The following is a 27,660-nucleotide window of genomic DNA, read 5'->3' on the forward strand; positions in this document are numbered from 1 at the left end:
TTGAAAGCCTCATACTTGCCGGGTGCGCACAATGTGAAGGCAGACCAGCTGAGCAGGCGTTTTGCACTCACACACGAGTGGCAGATCCGTCCCGATCTGCTACGGCCGATTTTTCCACGCATGGGGTTTTCCCCAAATAGATCTGTTTGCCACTCAGCACAACAAGAAGTGCCCACGATTCCGCTCCAGGGCAGGACTGGGATGGGGGTCCCTGGGGGACGCGTTCGCGATCCCGTGGAGGGGCCCCCTGCTTTATGCGTTTCCTCCCACAGTGCTGATCCACAAAGTCTTGCAGAAAGCCAGGAGGGAAAGGGCCCGGATGATCCTGATAGTCCCAACGTGGGATCGACAACACTGGTTCCCCCTACTCCTGCGCATGTCGGACCGTCCACCGATGCCTCTTCCGGTGGCGCCGGATCTGCTCACGCTAGCCATGGGGTCCGTAGTGCACCCGCACCCCCAAGGCCTGCGACTGCAAGCGTGGTTAATCCATGGCTCAGCTCCCTAGAGAGCACATGCACAGTGGAAGTACAGCAAGTCCTAGAAAGTAGCAGGAGGACTTCCACCAGGCAGAACTACAAGCAAAAATGGACTCACTTCACGGCTTGGTGTTCTACCAAACAGCTGGCCCCCCTTTCGGTGCCTATACCTACAATACTAGAGTATTTACTGGACCTCAAGAGAGGAGAACTCTCGCTATCCTCGTTGAAGGTCCACCTTGCCGCCATCTAGGCATTCAGACATGAGGAGGAAGGGCACACGGTGTTCGCCCACCCTATGGTTACCAGGTTCCTCAAAGGGTTGGTAAATCTATACCCCCCTCGGAAACCGATTCCACCTTCGTGGAACTTGGACCTGGTGCTTACCACGCTAATGGGACCACCGTTGGAGCCCTTGGCCACGGTTCCCCTCCGCCTCCTTACAGTACAGACGACCTTTCTTCTTGCAATTACGTCAGCTCGTAGGGTGAGCGAGCTCGCGGCAGTCATGGCAACGCCACCCTGCACTGCTTTTTCCAAGGAGGCGGTAACCATACGGCTGCATCCAGCCTTTGTTCCCAAAGTTTCTTCCGAGTTTCACATTAACGAACCTATTGTTCTACCCTCGTTTTATCCAAAGCCTCATAACTCCAACGAAGAGGCGCGCCTACACCTCCTGGACGTGAGGAGGGCGCTAGCCTTCTACGTAGACAGGACCAAGTCCTTCCGGAAAACGGATAGACTCCTAGTCTCCCTCGCTCCCAAATCGAAAGGAGAAGGTCTCTCCTCGCAGAGCATCTCACAGCACATTGTATCCTGCATAAAAAATGTGCTACGAGCTCAAAAAGGCTCCTTTATCGGCCACTCCCGGGGCTCATTCCACTAGGGCGGTGGCGGCATCAACAACCTTTTTCAAGGGCGTTGCGTTAAAAGACACTTGCAGAGCGGCGACCTGGTCATCCTACGACACCTTCGCCAAACATTACGCCCTTCACAGGGTATTCCAAGAGGATACCTGTCTCTCTGCAGCGGTCCTCTTGGGGACAAGCTGCACATAATCCGATTACCCACCTCCTATCTTGGGTTACTGCTGGGTAGTCACCTATTGTGGAGCACCCACGGGGACACTCGAAGAAGAAAGAAAAGTTACTCACCGTAGTAACGGTGGTTCTTCGAGATGTGTCCCCGTGGGTGCTCCACTTCCCGCCCATCCTCCCCGCTTCGGATCTCTGTTAGTGTTTTGCAGGGGCACCCGAGGCGGTTGGTCGAGGAACTGGCGGGGACCGGATCGCGCACATGGCCAGGAGCGTGCAAGGGAGCGGCGCGCGCCGGCGCATGCGCGGTCCGGCAGAAACTGCTTGGAAGATCCGATCTGCGGCGCCGGGCAAGCCCGACACCTATTGTGGAGCACCCACGGGGACACATCTCGAAGAACCACCGTTACTACGGTGAGTAACTTTTCTTTATTTAGTCTGGAAAAGAGAAGTGAGGAAGATAACTGTAGGCAACGCATGGGATGTACAGGGGACCACACACACACACAGCCCCCAGCATCAAACCCCACCCCCCCAGTCCCTACGCTCACACTCAGCACTGTGCTGCTTCCAATAAATTCAGGGGCCTCCTCAAGGGTGGCACAGCTGACAGCAGCATGACTTGAGCTCGCCCTACTCCTACATCACGCTGCCCCAGAGGATGGGGGGTGGACTGTCCTGCACGCACTGGAAGCAGGGGGGTGGGCACAGGGGTGGGGGGGGAGGGGAAGGGTGGGGTATGGATGGGAAGGGGGTGGCATAGGTGGGGAAAGGGAGGGGCAGGGGCATGTGGCTGGTGCTCCCTCTGGAATCCCCACTCTGGTCACCTCTGATGATACATTTTCAAGTACATAAAAGATTATAAGGAGTAAGGAGAAAAATAGTTCTTCTGAATGGCTGAGAGTAGGACAAGAAGCAATGGACTTATATTGTAGCAAGAGAGGTTTAGATTGGACATAAGGAAAAGCTTTCTAAGTACCAGGGTGGTGAAGCACTGGAATAAGTTGCCTAAACTGCTTGTGGAAACTCCGTCACTGGAGATTTATGAGAGCATTTAGAGAAACGCCCATCAGAGATGGTCTAGAATAGATGTTACTTAAGTCCTGTCATGGGTGCAAGGAATGGAACTAAATGACCTTTTGATTTCTGTGATTATCCCAACTCTTCCAAGTGTTTGCAGAAAACATGTTTGTGTATTGTAGTTTACACTTCTTTGTTAATATGCCTAGTAAGGAATCTGTTAAAAAAAACAAAAACAAAAAACCAAACAACTGCATCCTTTTTGTGTTACAAACTTAGTGAGAGGTATTCTGAAATAAATTACCAAGATAATTGAAAGTGGCCTGATTATGTTGTGTTATCGTGACAAAGTATGCCAGACTTTGCACAGATTTAAAATATTGTGTGCAGAATTTTAAATTTTTGGCCAGAATCCACCCCCCCCGCAAGGTAAAAGCAGGTCCAATGTGCGCATGGCTCCTCAGTCCAGTCTATAGGAATGCAGCTGCATTTAGCACTTTTTGCAAGTGGTGCAGGAGGTGTGCTGGAAGGAACAAGGAGGGAATTGAAATAATGAAGTTTCATGGTTGCATGGGCCGATATTGCCATTGTGGGGCTATTGCAATATATGAGGTAAGTAAGCACATGAAGGCATTCATCACAAACAGATCTTATTTTCTATCTAGTTTGAATATAACTTTCTGTATCAGAATTGCTCTGTACTCAGTCAGGTGACAATTTCTGATGATTCTGAGACTGTGCTTCAAATTACCTTTTCATCTGCCTCTCTGAGGATACTTTGTTGGTGGAAATGGGGCGCAACATTGTGTGGTGTCCAGTCCAGCATGATGGAATACAATTAAAATGTTCTCCCAAAGGCAATTATGTCATACCTATAGTGTAAGATTATTTTCCAGTAGTAATTACTGAACTGATTTTTTTTTTTTGTCTGTGAGTAGCAGTGGCAAAAGAATTGAAATAGCTATTTCACGGTGGACAGATATAAAGAATCATAGTAGTAATCCAAGCTGTTGCTGAGTCATTTATTGTTTCTCAATGCTGAATACGTTACTGTATGAGAGAATTATAAATTCATTCTTGCAGTTGATCAGCAAACCTGATATTAATGGTTTAGTAGCTCTTGCTGAAGAGCAAATGCATTGCAAACAAGATTAACTAACTGGCATACAGCATTGCAGATCAACAAATATAAAAAGTTTTTTAATGAAGCCAGTGAATTTTAAATACGCCCTCTAGCTGTTCAAGGCATTTAGGTATTTGATATGGCTGATTTCTCTTTCATCACTAACTCTGTGGCTTTACATGCCAGGGGTTTAATTGCAACTAGTCCAGTTGAGGGCAGTGACTCAGTCCCTGGTGCACTGCAGTCAAGAAGTGTAGGCATGGCCATGCATAGATTCTGATGCACAAGAAATAGAAGCTATTGTTACGAATATTTGAACCTGAGGACAGAAGAAACATAGGGAGGTTATTTGAGTAGCTTTCCATTACTTAGTCTGTGCATCATTTAGTGCAAATGGTAGGTGACCAGAGTGCTGTAATGGCAGCATTCTGCAGTTTATTTACCTAATGGTAGTCCTTAGAATTGTGCCTTGTAGTACCTCACTTGCAAGTAAGTGATGCTGGGAAAATATATGGAGGAAAACAAGGGAATTGTAACAACAAGACCTGTGGCCTGATTTGCAAAATCACAATTACAAACTTCTACCACTTAAGAAGCTTCATTTCAGATAGTCTAAATAAATCAGACTCCTTCCTTTTGTTTCCTGGATGCTCATTTAAACTTTATTATTTCTTGACTGAGCATAGCTGATTGATTGATTGATTGAGTCCGTCTATATTACAGTGCTAACTGCGCAGGTCCAGTGCAATTAGGGGGCATCTGAGTTGTACAGCTTGTACCTCCTAAAACTGGCACTCTCTGGCCAGCACGAGTGCTGAGACCCTTTAAAAAGATAGTCCTTAATCTTTGTGTGCTTAGGTTTCCTATCTATAAAATGGGGATTGTACTGCTTTCTTCTCTCAGGAGCTAATCAGTGGGATAATTGCATTTGTAGTGTTGATGGGGCTTAATATACATATGACAAATTAAGTATTTTTGAAATCCAAACCAGATTGAAGATACAGTATTCAAGTACAAAAGTATCTGAAAAATTCTTAACTGACAAAACAGCAAGAGTTCGCTGTCTCTTGAAATAGGTATTGATTTTGTTTCTTCCTGTTCATAGATAGCTAAATTAATAGCCATTTTAAGTTAGACTCTCTCAGAGTGGCCCATCACTGTTTCTTCAGCAGCGATGAGGTCATGACAGACAGTGGTTTGAGCATTGGCCTGCTAAACCCAGAGTTGAGAGCTCAGTCCTTGGGGCGGGGAGGCGCAAAATAGGTTTTAAAAAAAAGGCGGGGGGGGCTGGTGCTTGGTCCTGCCAAGAGGGGCAGGGACTGGACTCGATGACCTCCCAAGGTCCCTTCCAGTTCTATGAGATGTGTATCTCCAAAGATCTCTGTGAATAATATTTAACCACTACAGAACAAGGAGACAAAACCTAGATGGAGTTATACTAGTGATGAATTTGTGGTACTTTTAATCTTAAGTGCTACAAAGGTGGTTACTTATTTTTTTAAATTTGTTTGAAGGTTTGGTTAAAAAAACAAAACCACACAGACAAATAGTTAGGATCAAATTCAGAGTTAAGTCCCAGAGAATCTACAATACTGAAATGTATACCTTTTGGCTAATCAGTTTAGACTCATGACATATACTCATTGCATGGGACCTCTGCATTTCTTCCCCATTATCTAAGGGACTCTAAATTAGTGTAACGTGAACTCTAAGAAGTGCTAAAAGAAGGGGTAGGTTACACTAAATTAGACTCTTTAGGCCCCATTCACACCTTTCACTAAGTCTACAAATCCTTTCTCCAAACCCATCTCTCTCCTTCTCACTCTCACCTCCAAGCTCTTCATTCTGTCCTCAGTTTCTCTAGTGCCCCTTCCTAAATTCCTCTAATCTCTCCTCCTTTTGCAGATTTACTCTACTTTTTACTCCCTTTTCCCAAATACCGTCTCTCCATATCTCATTTAAGAATCCTTCCCTGTCTCTAATGTTCACACTCTCTTGCTTCAGAATTCCCCTCCTCCAGCTTTCCAAACACATGTCTTTCTTTTAAGCCTGGTGTACACTCGGAACTTATATCTGTATAGCCGTGTCTCTCGGGGTGTGAAAAAATCACACCTGAGAGATGTAGCTGTATTGATCTAACTGTCAGTGTAGACAGTGCTAGGCCAATGGAAGAATTCTTTGATTAACCTAGCTGTTGTCTTTCAAGAAACTGGATTACCTGTCCCATTGGGAGAACCCCTTCTGTTGACATAGTGTCTACACTAAAATAGTATACAGCAAACCCTAGAGTTACATAGTATGTAACTCAAATTTATGCGCAAATCGAGGGGAGATGGGAGCCAGGCTGCAGCCAGGTTCCCAGCTCCCCTGGGCTTGCAGGAACCCAGAAACTGACCAGCCCACTACAGCTGGTCAGTTTCCTGGCTCCTAGAGTGGTGGGGAGCCAGGAACCAGGGGGCAGCCTGGTCCCAGTCTCTCCAGACTTGCAGGACTTGGGAAACTGACCAGCTTATGAATGCCACTTGGTTCCTGTGTTCCTGCCACTTGCAGGACCCAGGAAGCTGACCAGTCATGGCTGGTCAGTTTCCCGGGTCCTGCAAGCAGCAGGGAGAGGGGAACCAAGCAGCAGCCTTCTCTGGGGCTGCCACTGGGGGCTGGGCTGGGAGCCCAGCCACTTCCCAGACGTGGGGCTGTGGGGTTTCCCAGCTGTCCCAGCGGGGGACCCTACGGTTGGCTTTACCGGCCAGGCACTGCCAAGCCAGCTCCAGCTGTGGTGCTGTAGGATCTCCCTGCCCCTGCACAGCACTGTCCCCCCATAACCCTCTCTCATATAAACATCAGATATGTGCCTTTCAAATGCGCATGTCTTGGGGGAGTACAGTAATGACACAGCTACTGTAGCATTTTAAGAGTAAACACAATCCTATACTCCTTTCTCCAGATCTCTTAGTCTGTTCATCCCCACCCCCACTAATTTTCTCCTCTGTGATTATTATTTATAGTACACACAAGAAATTAGCACATGAATTATTTTCAGTAAAAGGGGCATTGTCATGGGATGAGATGGGACTTGAAGAAGAGTGCAGGTGCAGGATCTGATCTGTGATGAGTTTTATGTCTTGAGATTTGACTGGGAAGAACCATGCGATAGCTGATGTGAACCACCTTGAAGCAGGGTGCAATGCAGGCTATTGAAGAGGCAGCATCAGGCTGTTGCTTGCTTTAGGAGAGATGTACCTGAGTGGTAGCACAATACATTAGCTTAGGTAGCAGCCTGATGGGAATGGAGTCTGTGACGGGCTTTATCTGAAAAACAGGCAGGAAGAGAAGATTACAAGGACACCAGGCCCAGGCTATGCTTTAGGTCTATGGCTTCATATCAGAAGAGAGGAAGATCCCAGGGCTTTCCATTCAATGCAGTGGGAAGAGCCAAAGAGATTAGAACTATGGAAACTTGGGAATGGCTGCACAATTTTTGTTTGGGTTGGAATGTAAGTTGTGTAGTAAATAAAGGGGTCTCCTCACCCTGTCTGTGTGTGTGTGTGTGTGTGTGTATGTGAGAGAGAGAGAGACACACACACACACACACATTAAGTCTCGCATTTAATTGATAAAAGGAGACTAATAGAGTGATGCCAAGACACACTAACATGTATTTACACATTCTCTTCTTTCTATTTTGTTCATAAAATGTTTGCTTTCACCCTCCTTTGTTGTCCTGGGGGAAACAATCACATTTTGCTTTTGTCTGCATGTGATTTATTGGTCCCCCTTTCCTTTCCTTTTCCTTTTCCTGTTTGGTCTGGATGGAGCAGCACTTCCTTCCTAGTTCTGATTGATCCATTTTCCTCTTGTCTGCACATCCTCACTGTGCTGGCCTGTTGACTCGTGCATTATTCTTTTTTTCCCTGAATGTTTATTTTTCACCTCTATCAATCTCTAGCCTCTGCTTCCTTCCCATTTGTGATCATCTTTCTCATTCCTTGGTCAAGATTTTCCTTATGTTGCTCCAGTCCACTGTGTTGACTGTCCTGCAGACCTGCAAATTGAAACTGACTAGACTTTTTGATAAGTTTCAGTTGGCAAAGGGCAGTGTGCAAAAAAACCCCCCAAAAAACAAAAAAAAAACAATATTGCTGAGCAGCCATGCATGTGGTTGCAGTAGTTTGCCTCTTTCTCTTTGTGCTGTATGTGCACCATGAGCTGTGAAGTGGAAGCCCAAGAGCTTAATACATTTTGCATGGCGGGCAAAGGGTACAGAAAGTGAGGCTACTTGCAAATTCAGCTCTGTTCAAGTGCTTTGTTGGACTGGCGCCATGTTGCTGAGCATAGCAAACCATAAGACAATCGTAAGTATTTCTGAAAGAAACAAACAATTTCATGGGGTTTCCAACTTCGTGGAAAATATTCTGGGGAGGTGGTGTACAATTTTTTCAGTGCTTTTAACAAAAATAGATAACTAACTAACTAAATAAATAAAATCAAGTAGCAAAGTTTCTTGTTTTGTGTACTTCAGAATAACTTTACCAAAAACAGATAATTTAGAATTAGAAGGTAATTTTCCTTGTGAAAAAGGACCATTTTTAATGAACAAGAAATGTGGATAGAAAACTTTTAAACGTATTTACTTGGCGCTCTTTAGGACTGAGTCCACAGAGCAGACATTCAGGTCTGTGCTGTCATGCAGTGCTGTCTGAAATTGTGATTTTCTTATAGCACAGACGTCTGAGGGCATTAATATATAGGCATTGGAATGTTTAGAAACATCATCATAGAAATGGTCTGACGTGAAGAGGTGTAGTTTGGCTCACCTTGACTCAAAAACACAAATGCTACTGTCATCTCCGTAAGTGACTGGAAAAGTGCTCTTTTGTCCAACTACAAACACACTGGAGGAAGAGCAGAGAATGTACTGTTACCAGGACAATTAGTGCCAGGCAATTATCACAGATTATATAGAAATGCAGTGGGTTGTTGTTTGTTAGATGTGGCAGTGCTGTGACTTGTCCTGGGATGGCTACTTTTTGTCCTTTCCTGATGAAGTATGAGAGGTTTGTTTACAGAAACCAGAGTCTCATCTTCTGACACAGCAGTCTCATTTTCCCAAGGTGTACTAGCTTCTGTGCTGTAACAGCTGAGGGTCATTTGCAAAAAAGAAAATAATTACACAGCATTCACCTTGTCTGTTTGTAACATTCAAACATTTTAACAAGGAGAAACCACCCATCCATGTTAACTAATTAACGTTTAAAAGGTTTCACCCATGCTTCTTCCTCAGTTGAATCCGCTGGTCCAAATTTTGTCCTTGAAACCTTGTGGTTTCAAACCACAAATGATGTCTGAATTGTCTTTATTTGAAGCTCACTTGAATTATATTTAGATTATTGGGCATAGTTGTAGGCAATGACAGCTACCTCTTCTTGCCACAGAAAATTCTCATGTTGCTCTGTTTCAGAATTGTCTTGATATCAGTATTACTTATGCACAGAAAGAGTTTAATTTGGCATCAGGTCAAAATTACTACCATTGTTGAAAGTGGTGTAGCCTAAAATTCATATGATTTAGAGGACTATATAACCTTCATATAATCTTACTCTGTTACACAATCAGCATTCTTTTCATAGTTTATGCTAGTATTTCTACTCATTTGCTTATTTGCATGGTGCATATTGCAGATCAACAAGCAAAATAAGAATGCTATAGTGCCAATATGGACTTTTCTTTTATTGCTTTTGCTTGGCAGAGAAGCTGACACTGCTTGAAAATGATTCACTTAAGCTCATTCAAAAGTAATAACTTATTTTGTGGCTTACCTCATTTAGCCAGTTGTTTTTTTTTTGGGGTGGTGGGAGGGGGATGGATCCTATTCCCTGTGGCTACTTATATGTACTGCTAAATGCCATTCTATTCTTTGGATATTTGTGGAAAGAAAAGTGAATATAAAGCAGCACACCTTACATATATACATAAATATTGCAAGACAAATTTTTACTTTTTCATAACAAAAGTGCAGAATTAGTGACTGATAGAAAAGTAGTTACAATCATTTAGGTTTTAATAAAGCTTTTGATGCTTTGTCAGATGTCATCTTACTTGGAATCTTCATCCCAGCTGACTTGGACATGAGCATTGTCATGTGGATTGGAAACTGGCTGAAAGACCACATGCAAAAGTAATGATAAATATAATACCGAAAGTTGAGGCATGATATCTAATGGAATAGTGTAGCTTGATGTTTGGTCTGGTCTTATCTGTTGTCGCAGAAGTGGCGCTAGCAGGATGCGACTTGCATTGGCTTCTAATCTGAGGCAAGCAACAAATACCCAAAAGGACAAAGGAAAAAGTATGAGATCTGAAGAGATCAAAAATAGAGATAAAATAGGATTCAGTTTTGAAAAGTGCATGCTGATTCTGTATGGGGAAAATACACTGAATACCCATGTTGTAGATTAAGGGCAAAACCAAAGTCCAGTAATGCTGAAAAAGCCTTTCTGAATGCATATCAGAATCTGATTTACCAGTGCCTTGTACTTTGTATAGTCACTCCTGTGCCAGATAGGTGTAAAAATGCTTCTGTCGAAATCTATGCTCCCTTATACAGGTGCTGACGATTCACAACTGCTTTGCATTCTGGCTGTGTGGGAATGAATCATTACAGTAGGTGCAGTGTTATGAAGAATCAGGCCAGTAGATTTGAGTTTGCAGTGCAGTGTAATGTGGCATCAAGAAGATCAATGCTGCTTTGTACTACATGTACTAGTCCTGGGGAATTATGTAATTGTTCCATTTGGAGCCATAGTAAAGTTGCAGCTTTCCTCCAGGACTAACATACAGATATGCCATGCTGATGACATTAGATATGACTCAGGAATACTGGCATTACCATAATAGATTAGACCATTGGTTGATCCATTATCCAGTGTGGCCAGATGCTTCAGAGGAAAATACAAGAAACTCTGCAGATGACTGTTGTGGAATGCATTGCCCCGAGGGAAAGGTTCATCCTGAACCCCATTGCTAGAGTGTACACAACCTGAATTGAAATCCAAGCAGTACAAAAAATTTGCATCCTGCTGGCCTGGTTTAAATCATTACAGGTGAGGTTCTGCCCTCTGTCTTGATGTGCAAGAGTGGAAATGAACAGGATGCATAAAGTACTCACTTCTCTTATGCATGCACTAAAGCGGGGTCCTTCCACGGTGCTCGGGTGAGCATTTCAACTTGATTTTGCTCTCTAAAAATCATTGAGAATTTTTCCATTGATCTGAATGAAAGCAGGGTCAAAGCCTTGGAGAACTAGCAGTTGAATGTACTGGCTTGCACATCACTTTTTGAGGTGTGTAGGATCTGGTTGTTAGTGAACATATCTAGTCTCCATGCCAGGCAGAATATAGCTATTAGCATCCAGCAGCATTCTGTGGCAGCCTGCTCTGCTCCCTGACAGCTACAGGATAGCTTTTGTGTCAGACCTAATACTCTGTCCCATCAGTTCTCAAGAGTAACATCAAGATTTTGCCTTAAATAAAGTGAACTGTTTTTCTATGGGCCCAACCCTGTAGGTTTTACTATCACAAAATTCCTATGGCTCTCCATGGGAACTTTCCATGGATTAATAACTGTAGAAATGACCTTAATATGTATTGATTCACTGAATCGTAACAATAACACTGATTTTAATGGTAATGTAAAGAACTGCAAAAATTTAGAAGCAATGACTGAATTGAATAGTAACTCTAGGTAGTTAATCTTGTGAAAGAGGTTTCACTTTGAAGATTGCCAGTCAAATTATTTAAAAAAATCATAGGAGCCAGCAAGTTACTCCAGCTTTACATCAGTGTTTGTGAAATCAGAATCTGTCCCATGGAGCTGAAATATTTTTTGTGGCAGTTGTGTTTTTTTCTCTGAGGAGTCGCAATATGAATGTTCTCACAGACAAATTCTGAAGTAGTTGGGTAGCTTTTTCAAGGTCACATAGTGTTTGCCTGTATTAAGGAGCAAAATCCTGATCCCATGAAAGTCAGGAAGAGTTTTGACATTGATGCTAATGAAACCAGATGTTTGCTCCAAGTCTCCAGTTTTGGTCAGTATCATCAGTCTAAATTGACCTATCAATAAACTGAGTGAGGTAAAATGTCTTCCCCCAAAGGATGCTGTTGGTTGAGCCAGGCAGGAGTGTATTAAACCGATATTCCCAAGCAAGTAATAACAAAACCTTTAGCCAGTAGTTCCCAACCTCTTCCAGACAGGGACCCATTTTGACAATTCAGGAAGACTTAGTGACCCAAGGCAATTCAAAAACAGGGAGGGAGGGAAGGCAGAGCTGTAACTAGCTAATTTTACGCCTGAGGGGAGAATATAAAATTGTGCCCTCTCATGTTTATATATTCGTAATAGTTATTTCATAGACAAGGGGAAATATATTCATAAAATGACACTACCTTTACAATAGTCAATCAGAGTTGTGGTGGTAGAAAGACACTCATCCCCAAACTGCTCCCCCTGGCTTATACCTCACAATCAGGGGCTAGAGGAGTGGTTGGAGACTTCGCTGCATGCACCCAATGTACCAGCAAGTGCACGTGAACTGCTTGTGAGGACCAAATAAGTTGTGGTGGAAAACATATGTCTAACCTACATTCACTGTCACCTTTCTGGTGTAATGGGGGAAGCAAGGATAAAGCTGTGCCACTGGAACAACTGTTACAGCCTATTATTCAAAGCACATTGCAAGGTGCAGCCCTTTGTAATCCAGCCTTGCCAAACTGTAATGGAAAATTTACAAGCCCAACCCAGAAGGCCAGATCCTCTGTCATGAAATGGCCACTTTGTGCTGCAGACCCGCACCACAGAGGTACCAGCAGGATCACCCCAGTACAGAGAGATCCTCCAGTATTGAAGAGGCTCTGGCACCCATTCCCTCCTTGCTCTCTGTGTAGGGGAGGGGATATAAATTCAGGCAAAGCAAGAATTGTGATACCACTTACAATTGAGGTGTCATGAGTTGCTCCAATGTACATGAGAGGGCTGGTGTTGCACAAAGCAATCACAAGAGTGGGAGAGCACAAAGCTGATTGTTGCTATGTGCATTTTGACCAGATCCCAAGATCTGTCTCCATATCACCTACCTCTCCTCCCCACACGCACCCTTTTTTAGGTTTCTGGGTGATAATGAAAGAAATAAAGATATTTGACTCACCAGGCAAAATTGGCTTTGCCATGTGAATGGGCAGAATTTTGCAAGATGATTAATCAGGCAAAGCAAGACTATAGCTGTGTCTTTGTTAATTTGCAGTTCTTACATGCTTGTTGTTTTAGCACATACTCCTTCTTTCATCCCATAATATTTTAATTTGGGAGCATTCTCAACCACATGTAGTTAAAATTAATCTCTGAACTATATTGCTCATCAGTGCTCTGTGGTAGCATTTTCTGCAGGAAGAATATTGGTGGAAAATGGGTTGGAGATGGTTAGTCTGAGACCACACTGCTCCATCAATTGAAACCCGTCTCATGAGGGGTGACAGAGAGAGAGAGAGAGAGAGCGAGAAGCCAATCTCACACCTCCCCCTGGCTGCTCCATTTGCAGCATCAATTCACAGTCCCAGTAGAAGAACTGGGTGCTATGCTTTGCCACTTTCCTTGGCTAGAAAGGAAAGCTGGGGCCTTCTGTTCCCTTCCTTAGGCCTAGGGAGTGCATTGTTAGAGCTAGGTGACTACAGGCAACCGCAGGAGGAAGTTGTGGGGCACTAGAACAAGAGTACTTTGGGTCTGTCCTTCATCTAAGTATAGGACTGTATGAGAAACAAAACAGGAAATGGCCTAAAAGAGGGAAGGAGCCACAGATGTTGGTTCCCTGTCCTTTAGGATGACCTAGGATAAGGGGAGACGGGAGCAAGATGGTTGCAGTTTGTACTTTACTTGCCCAGGTGTTGAACTGAGGCAGAGTGAATGGATGGCGGCCACCCCTACAGGTCCAGCTCATTGCTCTGTCACTCTCTGCCTCACAGCTATGGCATTAGTTATGTTTGTATGAGGCTTACCCTTGCTGACTGAGCTAACCTTGTTATCCCCACCCTTGCTCTGGCTTATTTATACCTGGCCCTGCAGATTTCCAAGACCAGCATCTGATGAAGTGAGTCTGTGCTCACGAAAGCTCATGCTCAAAACTTTTCTGTTAGTCTATAAGGTGTCACAGGACCCTTCGTTGCTGTTACAGATCCAGACTAACACGGCTACCCCTCCGATACTTTGTACAGTAGAGCCCCGACTTACCAGCTGGGGGAGCTCAGCAGGCAGAGAACCGCTGCCGTGGGGCTTCTCCCCTGCTTCCCCCAGCTGGGGGAGCCGGGGGCTGGAGCGCTATCGATTTGCACTTAACTTGCGTTAAGCGCAAATCGAAATTGTGCATACCAGGGGATTACTGTAATTCTTTGCAGTCTGTGTTGAACTTCACCCTCATGAATATATTTTGTATCATCTGCAAATTTTGCCAACTTACTGCTTACCTTTTTTCCCAAATCGTTTATGACTGAGTTGAACAGCACTGCTCCCTGTACAGACTGGTAGGGAACGCCACTATTTATTTCTCTCCATTCTCACCATTTATTCTCAGCCTTTGTTTCCTATCTTTTAACTGGAGAGCCTGGTGCTTTCAGGATCATTTAATGATCTTTAGTTTACTTTTATGACAGCCCTTTTGTTATTTTAATCACCCTGCATCTGTTTGTAAACAAACTCTGTGAGGAAAGACTTTGCTGCTCCTGGCTTCTGAATTCATTACATACTACGCTCCGGCTGCATTCCAGTTAAGTGCTTTGTTTGGGACTATGATGAGTAGGTGCCTGGTACAAAATTGGGGAAATAGAGTCTCCTTCCAAAATGGTGGCCCAATATACAGAGCGTAGTTAAGTCTCACCGTACTTCTGTAATGGTGTATTTAAGGGTAGTGGAGAAAGTAAGAGCTATACCGTATCACTTCACCAAATGCAGTCAATGTTTAACAGTACGCTGCAAGTTTACTCAATGTTTCAGAAGAGAAAAAGTGCAGTGCCGCTTACTGCCATTCAGCTATTGACTTAAAGGGAATGTTGCCACTTACTGAATTACCAGCTCATATTTAATATTACCTAGTCATATTAAATGTGACACCCTTTGAAGTGGTCTGGGGTAAAACAGGTGACCAGAAAAACAATTACCTCAAGCACAAGGATTTTTATGGCTTGTGAGAGCATTTCCCTGCTTGCTTCATATTTTTCACCATCGAAGTATCTCACAGGTTTCATAGGTGGTTTGGAGTTGGTACACAGTTTATGCTGGCTATTTTTTGCTGGTTCAAATGGAAAATCATAAATAAAATGAAATGCTATAGTAATTCTCAGGAAAAAAATTAGATGGAGTTAAGGTTGAGAGCATATATAATTCATTTAGGATAAAAACGTAGCAGGGATGTTGTAATTTTGTCCAGGCAACTCTGAGCTGAGATTGAATTTAAAAGAAATCCAAATGTGTTGAGACATGGAGATGCACATTAAGAAACCCAGCATGTTCAATTGTGTCCTGTAATAGCATCATGCAATTATTATATGGTTATGATTAATGAATTTTAGTGTTTGAGGTCTGGGATTAAATTACATTTTTTTAAAAAAGACATTGTGATGGAGGATCTGGGGACAAGCCCCGAACTGTTTTCTTTAAAAAACAAAAAATGAAACTAAGAATAGTCATCAGTGGTTCACTTTTTAACTAGGAGGATATATCCAGTAGGTTCTGCAGGGACCCAGTGCTGTTCAATATTTTCATCAATAATTGGAAAACGCAGTGGGGAATATGCTCACAAATGGAATATGAATCAACAGTGTGATGCATTGTGAAAAAGACTAATGTAATTTTGGTGCATTTCAACGGGGGTGTCATGTTGGCCAGGGGAGGTCACTAGTGAGGCCTCTGCTGGAGTACTGTGTAAGGAGAGGGATAGCTAAGTGGTTAGAGCATTGTTCAGTTCTTGAGGGGGCATTACAAGATTCTGGGGCAGGTTAGCTTTAAAAAAAAAATCTGTTGGGGTAGTGATAGGTCCTGCTCTGAGTGCAGGGGACTGGACTTGACAAGCTCTCGAGGTCCCATATGTATAAGAAAGATGTGGACAAATTGGATAGAGTACCAAGAAGAGCAACAAAAACAAGAGGTTTAGAAAACCTTCTTTCTGAAAAAAAGTTAAAAAACTGGGCATATTTAGTCCTGAGAAAAGACTGGGAGAGCAACCTGGTAATCTCAAATATGTTAATACTTGTTACAAAGAGGACTCTGTTTTATGGAAGGTTAGACAGGAACACGTGCGCTTAATGTATAGCAAAGGAGATTTAGGTTAGAGGTTGTAGGAAAATCATTGTAACTATCAGCGTAGCTGAGCTCCAGAATGGGCCTTCCAAGGCATTTTGTGGAATCTCTATGACTGGAAGTTTTTAGGAATAAGTCTGTGGTCCGTGAGTACCTGGTACTGCTAGACTAGATGACTTTGTCTCTTCCATCTAGGGTTGACAACTTTCTACCTGCACAAAACGAAACACTCTTGCCACACCCTGTCCTCCTTCTGTGCCCTGCTCATGCCCTTCTCCCTATCCAGTGCCTCACCTCCACTTTCTCCACCCCTGCCCCGCTTCCTCTGTTACACATTCTCCCCACTCACACTCACCTGCTCATTTTCAACAGCCTGGCCGAGGGGCTGGGTTATGGAACGGGGTGAGAGTCCAACTGGGGGGTATGGGTTCTGGAGTGGAGCTGGGAATGAGGGGTTTGTGGTGCAGGAGGAGGTTCTGGAGTAGGACTGAGGAGTTTGGAAGATGAGAGGGAGCTGTGGGTTGAGGTAGAGGGTGGAGTTGCAGGGGTGTGGTGTGGGAGCTGTAGCTGGGGTGCAGACTCTTGGGTGGGGTGGTGGATGAAGTGCTCAGGCGGGGCTCAGAGTGCGCTTAAGTTGGGGATCAGGCGGGGATCAGAATGCGCTTAGGTTGGTAGGGGGATCAGTGCTGGGTCACAGAATTGAGGCATATGGGCGGAGGGGGCTCTGGGTGTTGCCTACCTCAAGCGGTTCCTGGAAGCAGATGGCATACTCCCTCACCAACTCCTACACCGAGGCATGGACACATGGCTCTGGGCGCTGCCCCACCCACAGGTGCCACCCCCGCCACAACCATGGGCCATGGTTCCCAGCCAATGGGAGTGATGAGGGCAGCGTGTGGAATCCCGGGTCTGTCCCTAGGTGCTGGAGCTGGAGTGAGGATAATGCTGGCTGGTTCCTGAAAGCCCCGCAGCATGGAAGCTAGCAGTGAGCCTGCCAGTCCCACTGTGAGGCACTGGCAGGCAGATAGTCGATGGCCCTGTCAGCAGGTCTGACTGGAGCTAGTAGGATCCCTTTTGGAACAGATGTGCTAGTCAAAAAATGGACACCTGGTCACCCTGCTTCCCATCTGACATTTCTGTGATTGCAGGATAATCACAGCCCAGGAAAGAATTCAGAGCCATTGCTGCAACTGAACCTAAGGTGGCTAGTTTTATCCGAAAAGGAGTGAAATCGATGATTATTAATAAACTTATTCACTTGTGATTGCAGTAACACTCAAAAATCCCAGTCAGAGTTCTGCTGTGCAAGGGTTATACAAATATCACAGTCACTTTGAGCAGTTTGAGAGAATACTTTATTTGGAAATGAGCAAGGTAAACAAGGAGAGATTTTCCAACTATTTTCTTCCTATCCAGGGCTAAATATCAACTACTTTAGCCTCATTTTGCTCATCTGACAATGGTGTATGGCTTTTCAAGAATATTACCTGCATTCCTGACAGTTCTAAAAGTGTTCTTTAAAAGTGACGAGCTCATTATAAACCCAATAGCACAAGTACTTTGAGTCTGTTTGAAGGGGGCAATGGTAAGGTTATTAGTTTTTATTTCTATTGCTAGTGCTGTCAGGATTCATTATATTCTTCTTTTATTTCTCTGCTTCCTCAGATCACTTTTCTATTTCTCCACAAGAGGGGAAAAAGGCCTATTTGTTAAATGCTTTTTTTCCCCTTCAAATTACACCTGAATTAATGATCCAGGCAATTAAAATGCCTAAAAATGAACCTCTCTCAGCTCCCTTTGTGATTCTCAGCCAGTGACAGATGTGAGTGGCATGGGAAAAGTTGCTGATGAACACAGGAGAGCACATATCGCTAGAGCCCTAACTAAGAAAACGTAAAATTGGCTACTGAGATACAAAGTCTGTAACTTGAAAAGGTTCATCTCATATGAAACAAATTAATAGGTAGACACCTTTTCCTCCTAATGCTGTAAGGTCAATAATCACAAAGGCAGCTTCGACCAGTTTGTTGTGATAAAGCATTGCAAACATAGCTACTCTCTAAGCAGGCGTACAAGACTTTCACTTTATTTTCAGAAAAAAATAAGCAGCCCTGTAACACCATAAAGACTAACAATTTTATTTATTAGGTAATGAGCTTTCATGGGTAAGACATTTTACCAAAAATCTGAGGAGGTAAGACATGAAAGGCAAAAACTCATTACCTGATAAATAATATAGTTAGTCTTTAAGGTGCTACAGGGCTGCTTATTTTTGCGGTGCTACAGATTAACATGGCTACTCCTCTGCAACTTTATTTTCACTAATGTTTCTTGGAGATAAGACGTATGCGTGCAGGCATGGTGTGATATAGGATGTTCCTTAACACACGTGTCTACTGTACTTTATCCTTAACTTCTGCTGTGAATGAAACATACAAGAAAATTGAATGCTCCTTTCTCCAATTTAATTCCCTGTGCCCTTCCTCTCGTGTTACTTTGTTTCAAAAGCTCCTTGCATACAGGTTGCTCCTTATGCCTCAACCAGCCCATCAGTATGCATGACAGTGCAGTGCTTCTAAGAATCTCTTTTTGTCATTAGTAACTGCACACACTGTTTCCTGAACTGTTGTTTTCTGTCTGATCTTCTGCTTGTTTATCACATCTTACTTAGACTGTAAAATCTTTGGAAGCTGGAACCTGTCTTGGTCGTTGGGCCTTACTCTTCCCATTGGAATCGATGGGAGTTTTGTCATTGATGTAGCTGAAGCAGGATTGAGATCTGTATGTGTGAAATGTTGTGTAAACCTACCACACTACAGTAAAGCCTCCATTTAATGGACTAACGAGGGGAAGGGGTGTCCGTTAATGCTGAAAGCCCATTATAGCCAAAATGGTTGCACTGTATGATGATGCACTGACCTTCCCAGCCCATCACTCACTCCTGTCCTCTGCCCGCCCGTTCCCCTCCCCCCTCCTGCCCCATTCTTCCCCTCACACCTCCATCTCCCTCTCCCAGTTACCAGGAGAGGAGCGGAATGCTGGCCTGGCTCTTTCCACCTCCTGCAGCTCTCAGCGCTGCACCTCCTCCAGCCCCAGCTCTGAGCCGCCCGCACAAAGGTAGAGTGCGGCTGCCCCAGCTGCTGCACAGCATCATTGCAGGCAGTGGCAGCTGGGTGCCGCCATGCTTCATGCACACGGAGCTGGAGGAGGAGAGCTCCTGCGCCCCACCACAGTCCCCTCCCCCCAGATCCTCTGGCTCTGGTGGCCCCAGCTGCTGCAGTGGCCCCTCCAGCCCTGGTGGCCCAGCAACCGGCAGCCCCAGTGGTGGCTGTGGTGAGTCTCTGGCATTTATTTTGGGGCGGGGGGACAGGGGGCTGGCAGACAGCATCCATTATTTTTGAAGTTCGTTATATCAGAGTCTGTTAAATCGAAGGTTTACTGTACACAAATGATTGTTCTTATTAATAGCTTTACAGCACACATCGCATGTCACAAAAGCAATGTTCTAGCACGGGGTCAGCAACCTCCGGGAGGCAGAGGGCTGAAATTTGACCTTTTGACCTCTATGTCTGGTGTAAGAGCCAGTGATACTTTGTAAAGTCGCTAATAGTCCTGCTTACAGCAGCTTCATTAATAAATAAATAAAGATGCAGAGCTTTACTGTTTAGGTGGTGGTTGCTAGCATTAGCCGATCTTTTTCTTAATCCACAGGCGGCATGGCTTTGAGCAAGCTCCTGGCTGCATGGGAGAGGAGGGATGGGGCTGAGCTCCCACCTTGTGAGCTGATGAAAATTGCCTCGGGTGCTACTCTTGGCACTCATGCTGGGGGTTGCTGACCCCTGCTCTTATATTTGTGCCAGGATGAGAAAGAGGGAATTATCTAATATTTAAAGGGGAAAATGGTTGTGATGGACTGTTTCTTTTGGTATTGTTTATTTAGGTGTTGACCCCAGTGCAGATCAGATCAATTTGCCAGGCTATATTAGAATCTGGGAAGCAGTATGCAATGAAGAAGAGAAAACCATGCCCACTCATGTACTCTTATTATGGAACAGAATACCTTGGTGAGTAGAAGACTTAGAAAACACGGTATTGTTTTGGCACCAAGATTACAGACCATTCAGAAATTAAGACATTGACAGGCAAACAATATGTCATTGCTTTTTCTAATTAACAAATGGTCCTATGGGTAACAGACAGATATTTTATGTGGGCCATCTGAAATGAGCGCTGTTATTAATGCTTCTGGGTGTACACTGCATGTTCTCATCAGACTTCAATATTTCCATTCAGCAGAAAGACTTGTGATAGAAGGAGAAAATCCATAAACTTAGCAAGAGCTGGGGCCTTTGCTTCTCTTAAGCAAGGAGTTTGCAGCTGTTACATGTTTGTTCACACCTTAATTTTCATTATTCTCAGATGTTGGCACTCTGCAGTGAGAATGGGTGACTTAGTACTGCATTTTTTCCTTAATTTAAGAGTCTGAAAGATTTAAGTGGTAAAAAATTCTTTGAGTTGCATGTATAAGACCTTAATTCAGCACAGCATTATAACTGTCAAAACAAGATACCCATCTGCACCGCAGATTTCATTTCTAGTAAAAAGATGCAGTGCAATAGATCTGTGAGCAAAGAAAATTGTTACTGTAACCGTTTCTGTTCTTTACAGGTGCAGCACATGGCCTTTCATCCATTCTTCAGATGCTGCTGTCCTATTACGAGTACCTCCAGCCTGCAGATCAGGAGCTTGTATGGCAGAGCATTGACTTTCTTATGGACCAGGAACAGAACTGCAACTGGCCTCCTGAACTGGGAGAGACGATAGAGCGGGAGAATGAGCTTGTTCACTGGTGTCATGGAGCTCCAGGTCCTTTTCAAATTGATGCTATGAAACAGCCAGATGTTACCAGTTAGAGTGGTTTTTTTTTTCGTGCTAAATGATTATATTGAGAAAATAACACCAAGTTATCTTTATGACATTTTACTGATTTATTAGCTTTTATGTCAAGCAGGAAAATGATTATGTTTTTTGGTTAAGCTTTTTGGTTATGTTCATGGGTTTTTTGGTTAAGTTTTGTTTTGGTTTGGTTAGTTGGTTGTTACTGAAGTAGGTGGAAGATTGGGCAATGAAGGAAGTTCCCAAAACTTTTTTAGGTACTTTCAAATATGTTGTTACAAAAGCCGTTAAAATACATTAGTCTAGTATATCACCTGGTGATCTAGCTCTATTCTCCCGTATTCTGATCTAAGAAGCCCAAGTATGATCCCTATATTCCAATTCCTTGCTCCCATGAGTAGCAGGGGCTTCCGTGCATGATATAGCTGAGTAGCTTGGCAAGTCCTGGTTGACTGGAGGGTAAAGGTGGCCTTAGTGTACTGAAAGGGGCACAGTAAGTGCCAGACTTAGAATTGTAAGTGGGCCTGGAAAATAAAATTTTGCCTCTCCCCCCTCAACAGGGCAAATTTCTGCTCTACTGTTATTGTACACTCATGAACAGATATGATCTAAGGACTTGTTTATGGGGAAAGGACAAGCAAATATGTCCAGTAGCTAGAGACAGGGGCATCTGGATGGGGAGGACTATGACTCACTACAGAGAATTCTTTGCCAGGAGTCTGGCCAGTGGATCTTACCCACATGCTCAGGGCATGACTGACTGACATACTGGGGTTGGGAAAGAAATTTCCCTTGGGTCAAATTGGCAGAGACCATAGGGGGCTGGGGGGAAGAGGCTGTCTTCCTCTGCAGCACGGGCCATGATTCACAGGCAGATTTAAATTAATATAAATGGTGAATTCTCATTACCTGAAGTTCAGCCATGATTTGAACACTTCAGTGACTCAGCCAGAAGTGGTGGGTGTGTTACAGGAGTGGGTGGGTGAGGTTCTGTGGCATGCAATATTCAGGAAGTCAGTGTAGATGATGATGACAAGGGGCCCTTCTGACCTTAAAGTCTGTGGCCTAGGAGTATTCAGTAGCAAAATGTAAATTGTGAAAATTTCCCAAAGGTTTAAGAGTCCTAAGGACAGTGGGAGTCTTATGTCAAAGTTCCATGGTGATAGACCTCCCACTGGGGTCCTGGTTGCCAGCCCTAAAGTGCCTGCGGGGGAGGGGTGATGAGTGGTAGGGAGGCTGTCTTTTGACACCCCCACTATTCAAAGTATTCCCACTCCTCTGGACCCAGGTATTCTAAATGTGTTCTTTTAAAATTACAAACTGTGCAGCGTAATTAGGGTCCCTTAAATGTGCATTCTACTGATGTTTTATCCTTTTCCTGATGTGTAGGGAGTGAAGGTCCTTTCCTGGTCCTTCCCTTCAGGTGAAGAGAAGTGAAACCAGCTTTGATGAGTTAATTTTTCTCTTAGGAAAAAAAATGTAGACTCCAGTGGGAGTTTGGCGCACTGTGTGTGTGCTGGTGATGAAAATCTGCACAGTAATCCATCTACCAGCTAGTACATCTAACATTACAAACCATGAAGACACTACCATACTGCCTCATTACAGAACAGGCTACTGGCTGAAAGTTTCTTGCTTCCTCCTCAAAGACGAGTATTTCCTCACAACGTTATACAAATTTGTGGTGCAGGGAGGCAGTATTAGTCCTGTCCCAGTGGCCAATGTATAGCCTCCCTCACAACACATCTGGGCTAGAGCTGAATGATTTATAATGTTAGAAAATAGGTGCTTTCCAGTGGGATACAACAGCACTTCCTTTTAACCTTCCTAGCACCAAGTGGTTAAAGTTGGGCTGTTTAGGGGAAAATTATTTGAGGTAATTTTAGAGCTTTCTAAATGTTCTGATTTTCCTTTTCCTGGGAATCATTTATATTGTGCCCTTCATCAGTTATAAATAATGCAGCCATCTCAGTGCCACACCACTATACATTATGTACAGTGCTTTTTTCGTTGTTGTTATTGTTCTTAAAAAAGAGAAGCCAGTATGGCACCTTGCCTCCCACCCCTCACTGGGTTCCCATGGCTGGGGTGCCACAGAGGTGGTGGGGGCTCCAGCTCCCTGCCCCTGCTGCTGCACTGCTGTGGGGCCAGCAATGGGGCTCTAGACCCCACACTGCTGCAGGGCAGTGGGGGCTCCGGCAGCCCTGTGGCTGGGGCACTGAGCCCTGCCAGCAGCCCCAACCACAGGAACCCTAGCAAGGAGCTGTCGGTACACAGTACCAGCATGTGCCACCAGAATAAAAAGCCCTGATTATGTATGTCACTAAAGCTATTCTAAACATTTTTGAGAACTTGCATTTTTAAAAACTTTAAGTTCTATTTTGTATCTCTCCTTGTGTAACATTTGCCTTTCAGTTATCATGAATCCAACTGTACAGTGATCACAGAGATTCACTGGTAAAATTGAATAGCCTCCAAAAATGACTTAAATTTTTTTTCCCTCATACATAAAAAAGGACGTGACTGATGTCCAGCATTTCAGGATTTGTCAGGGATAGAATAAAATACAGTGGAAAGGATCAGAGGGGTAGCCGTGTTAGTCTGGATCTGTAGAGCAACGAAGGGTCCTGTGGCACCTTATAGACTAACAGAAAAGTTTAGAGCATGAGCTTTCGTGAGTTAACTCACTTCTTCAGATGCTGGACCAGCATCTGAAGAAGTGAGTTAACTCACGAAAGCTCATGCTCTAAACTTTTCTGTTAGTCTATAAGGTGCCACAGGACCCTTCGTTGCTCTAGTGGAAAGGATGTTAGTTCCTTGTTTCTACCTCTATAGAAATGAGAACTACTGGGTCTCAGTTCTTTTGCAAGACTAACTCTTTCCCATCATTGGCCTTGGGTTAATTTGATTTGGTGGTGTGACTCCACATTTTTGGGAGAGAAGGATATGTCTTGTCTTGTGGCTGGCTTATTTAAACACTAAAATGTGGCTGCTATTTTAAACTGCTCACGGGTTTTAGAATGCTGGTTTCTGGAATGAGATGAGCTAGCAGGATGACTGTATGTGAGGCTTTTATACGTGAGTGATAAATGCAACTTATCACATGGCTCTGTATTTATCAGAGGGATACCACCCTCACATATGTGGCATGTACACTCAGGTGAATTTATATCATAGGTGAGAATTTCCATATTCTGATGTATTGATCACATAACATTTTACCAGCTTGCCTGTGGTTATAAAAGCAAAACTGATGTATCTGCTGTTTCCCTAGGCATTGCATACCTGTTCGCTAAAGCTTACCTGGTTTCCAAGAAGCCCCAGTATTTAGATACTTGTATCCGCTGTGGGGAACTGACATGGCAGAAGGGCTTGCTGAAAAAAGGACCTGGAATTTGCCATGGAGTGGCCGGTAGTGCCTATGTGTTTCTACTGCTATATAGGCTTACTGGAAACTCTAAATACATCTATAGAGCACAAAGGTTAGTGTTCTCACCATTCGCCAACACTGCACTTGGCTTGGGAGCTTATATTACAGAGTTTTGTGAAATAGAAAGAGTACTTTCAGAGCCTTGCGTAGTCTGTGGCCACAGTTGCCTTGCACGGTCTGTGGCCCAGTCAAGTTGCTTAAATCTTTAAAGATCCAAAACAGAACTAAAAATGCCCAGGGCCAGCTGAACACAAAACAATTTTGAACAGGGACTTTGTCTTTAGAGCATAACATGCCAAAAGATTTTATATTCTGTCTATTTCTTCCTCAAAACTAAATCAGCCTCTTTTCAGGGTCTGCATCCAAATAGGATCATAAGCAGCTGCTTACATTGGCTGATGAGGCACTTATAGTGGGACTTTGCAAGCCTTTACTGAGATTAAACTAAAAATGGTCCATGCTACTTTATTGACTTTTGTGCCTTCTGCTATGGTTGCCCTGGGGAGTGAGGGCTAGAGGAATGGCTCTGGATAACACTGAAGTTCTGGATACTCAGATGGCCCAAAAATGGTTTGGATAGATATGAGCTAAGTATGGGACTAAAACCATAACTCCTCTAACATAGGCTATTGCAGAGCTATCATGTTAGTTACTTTTAGCATTACCAGTATGGGTTGGGCCTGTCCCCAAACACAGCAGTGAACTCCTGAGAATACCTGAAATTCTTGCTTTTGCTGCGCAGCTGAGTGAAATGAGCCTTTGGTTCCATCACATTGATTGTCTTTGATTTTCACAACATTTGACGCTGTCTCTCAGAACATAAAAATATGACAAAGCCAGGATCTTGCTTCTCTGCCTATTTTACACAAATACAGGCCTCATTCCATTCTCACGCCGGTGTTACATCAGTGTAACTCCACTGACTTCTGTTAACGCTGATTTAAATGGCGTGAGGATGGGGCCATTGTGGAAGGACCAGTTTTTTTTAATTCAATTTTGTTCTGACATATTACAGCTCTTTTAAAGGACTCGTTTGTTTTCATTTTTCTCAGTAAGCGGTCATCACAATATCTTATTTTCAGTGCTGCTCATTGTATAATAATTTGAGAGTATTTCACCTGCTTGAACACTTCTTCAATATGGGTCTTCTCACATGCCTCTAGAAAATATTTCTGTTCAGTGCCCCACTGGTTCCTGATAAAACAAAGACCAGTATAAAAACACTTAAAAAAACCCATGCATTTATACACTTACAAATACTACACAGAGGCATGAAAAATCTTGGAGATCTCTGAAGGACACCAAGCTTGTCAAATATATAAATACAGATTGGAACATTTCAGCTCTTTTTACCCAGTTTTGTGAGAGGAAAAAGGTAAACAAATTTGCAATGATATCAGGTAATTAGCAGATGTGAAATTATTAATATTCTTCCTGGTGCATATGTTGACATGAAGCCTTCTAATGACGAATTGATACGTGGGGGTGGCACCAAATCCAGCTACATAAAGGGAGTGATAATTGTTTTGTTTACTGTTTCTTAGGTTTGCGGAGTTCTTATTTACAGAAGAATTTAAAGCTGGTTCCCGGACATTAGAAAACATATACAGTCTGTATGAAGGCTTCTCAGGGACTGTGTGTTTCCTGATTGATTTGCTGCAACCCAACCAGGCTGAGTTCCCTCTCTTCAGTGTCTTTGTCTAGAGAAGGATGTTCTCGAGTGCCACATTGGAACAGCCATGCACAGGGCACCTGCATTTTCACATATCTGTAAAGGAAGGCTATTTACAAAATAAACCACATTTAGTGGTAATACTAATGCTAGCCTTAATTATGCTTTGTGGTTAGGAAGAAGACTAAATATACTGGGGCTCGGGGAGGGAAGTAGGTGGTTTCATAATTAGCAGTATAAATGTAAAAGGGGAGAATTAAGTAGTTTTTCAAAACTGAAGGGATAGAATTCAGCTACACTAAGGGAAGTGAAATCTTCTAATTATTCAAACAAGAGCAAAAGATGAATTAGCAATCTTTAATATGATGGTTATATAGAAAAACAGAATGGAAATGAGAACATTAATGTCATGCAAGAGAAATAAAATTATTAATCCAGGGGATTTAAAGATACCCATAAAGTAGGACATTGCACAGCTTTAGTCATGTAGGTGACACAGACAGGTCACTAAAGTGTGAAAAGGCAAAATCTGGGTTTTCTTAAACATTTCCTAGTATTAGTACCACATTTCCAGAAGTACCTATATCTTGGACACCTGTGGTAGTCCTATATATATATAACAACAGTTATATAGCTACATCTGTGTTTAATTGCACATGTACCGCATTCCTGTTGCAGTCAGTGGGGTTTCATATACGTAAATGACAGTGGAATTTGACTGGGTTTCAAAATTGTGTGTGGGAGAAGAAAAGTTAATCCCCATTACTAGCTTACAGCTGTAGTAGTACTCCTCCTTTTTATCAATATATTCTCTTTCATGAAGAACATCATCAGAAACCACATAGAAGACTTGGATCACTAGATTCCTTAACAGAATTCCTAGAGAGACAAGCTGGATGAGCCACTGTTTTTTATTTGACCTACTGTATAACAGAGCTGAAGAAGAGCTCTGCGTGAGCTCACAAGTTTCTGTCTATCACCAGTAGAAGCTGGTCTAATAAAAGATGTTATCTGATCCACCTTGTCTCTCTGATATCCTGGGGCCAACATGGCTACCGTACTCATGCAAATTGGGAGGGTACAGCAGTCAAGTGCTATTCCCAGAGTATCAGATACTAGGTAATATTGCTTATTACCAGTCATAAAAACCTGCCATTAATGCATAATTTGAACTGTAACATATGGTGATTGAAAAAGTAACTGACAAAATAATTCCTGATGAAATATGGTGATACACTTTAAAAGTACCTATTGCATGCAGAGCTTGGAAGGTAACCTGAGGGTTAGGCTTAGGAGAAGTTTGATTTTAAAAAAAAATTAAAACTAAATCCATTTATTTCTCTGGTTAACAATGTATTGTTGCAAATGTACCACACAAGATATTGTACATGCCCAAGTGATTTGCGATTACTGAGATCTATGGTCAGTCCAGTTAACACTGCACAAGCATGGATAAGTTGAAATTGAATTCCCCGTATTGAGAGAGGAAAAAGGCTATTCGAAACTTAAAGCAAATGCAAATTTAGATTTGTTAAAACGTTGTAGCAGCAAATGCCTGAGGTTACAAAATATCAGACTAATATATTTCTTTCTTTTACTAGAATAAAGTAATATAGTTAAATTTAAGGCGAGAGTGAGAAGGCTGATAAATCAAAAATTACACCCAATGGCTT

At 43.3% G+C, this 27,660-nt stretch overlaps 1 protein-coding gene across 1 annotated transcript in view; it reads left to right on the plus strand.

The window, feature by feature from the left end:
- The window catches only part of LANCL3 (LanC like family member 3), a 43,564-nt gene extending 17,545 nt beyond the window's left edge, over positions 1–26,019 (plus strand). The window contains exons 2-5 of the mRNA XM_074983391.1: positions 19,930–20,053; positions 20,658–20,855; positions 24,160–24,367; positions 25,860–26,019. Coding sequence (XP_074839492.1) covers positions 19,930–20,053; positions 20,658–20,855; positions 24,160–24,367; positions 25,860–26,019 — 690 coding nt within the window. The remainder of the gene's footprint in view (positions 1–19,929; positions 20,054–20,657; positions 20,856–24,159; positions 24,368–25,859) is intronic.
- Positions 26,020–27,660: the final 1,641 nt, after the last annotated feature.

The sequence above is a fragment of the Carettochelys insculpta genome, chromosome 1 (genome assembly GCF_033958435.1).
Source record: "Carettochelys insculpta isolate YL-2023 chromosome 1, ASM3395843v1, whole genome shotgun sequence".
Taxonomy (NCBI): domain Eukaryota; kingdom Metazoa; phylum Chordata; order Testudines; family Carettochelyidae; genus Carettochelys; species Carettochelys insculpta.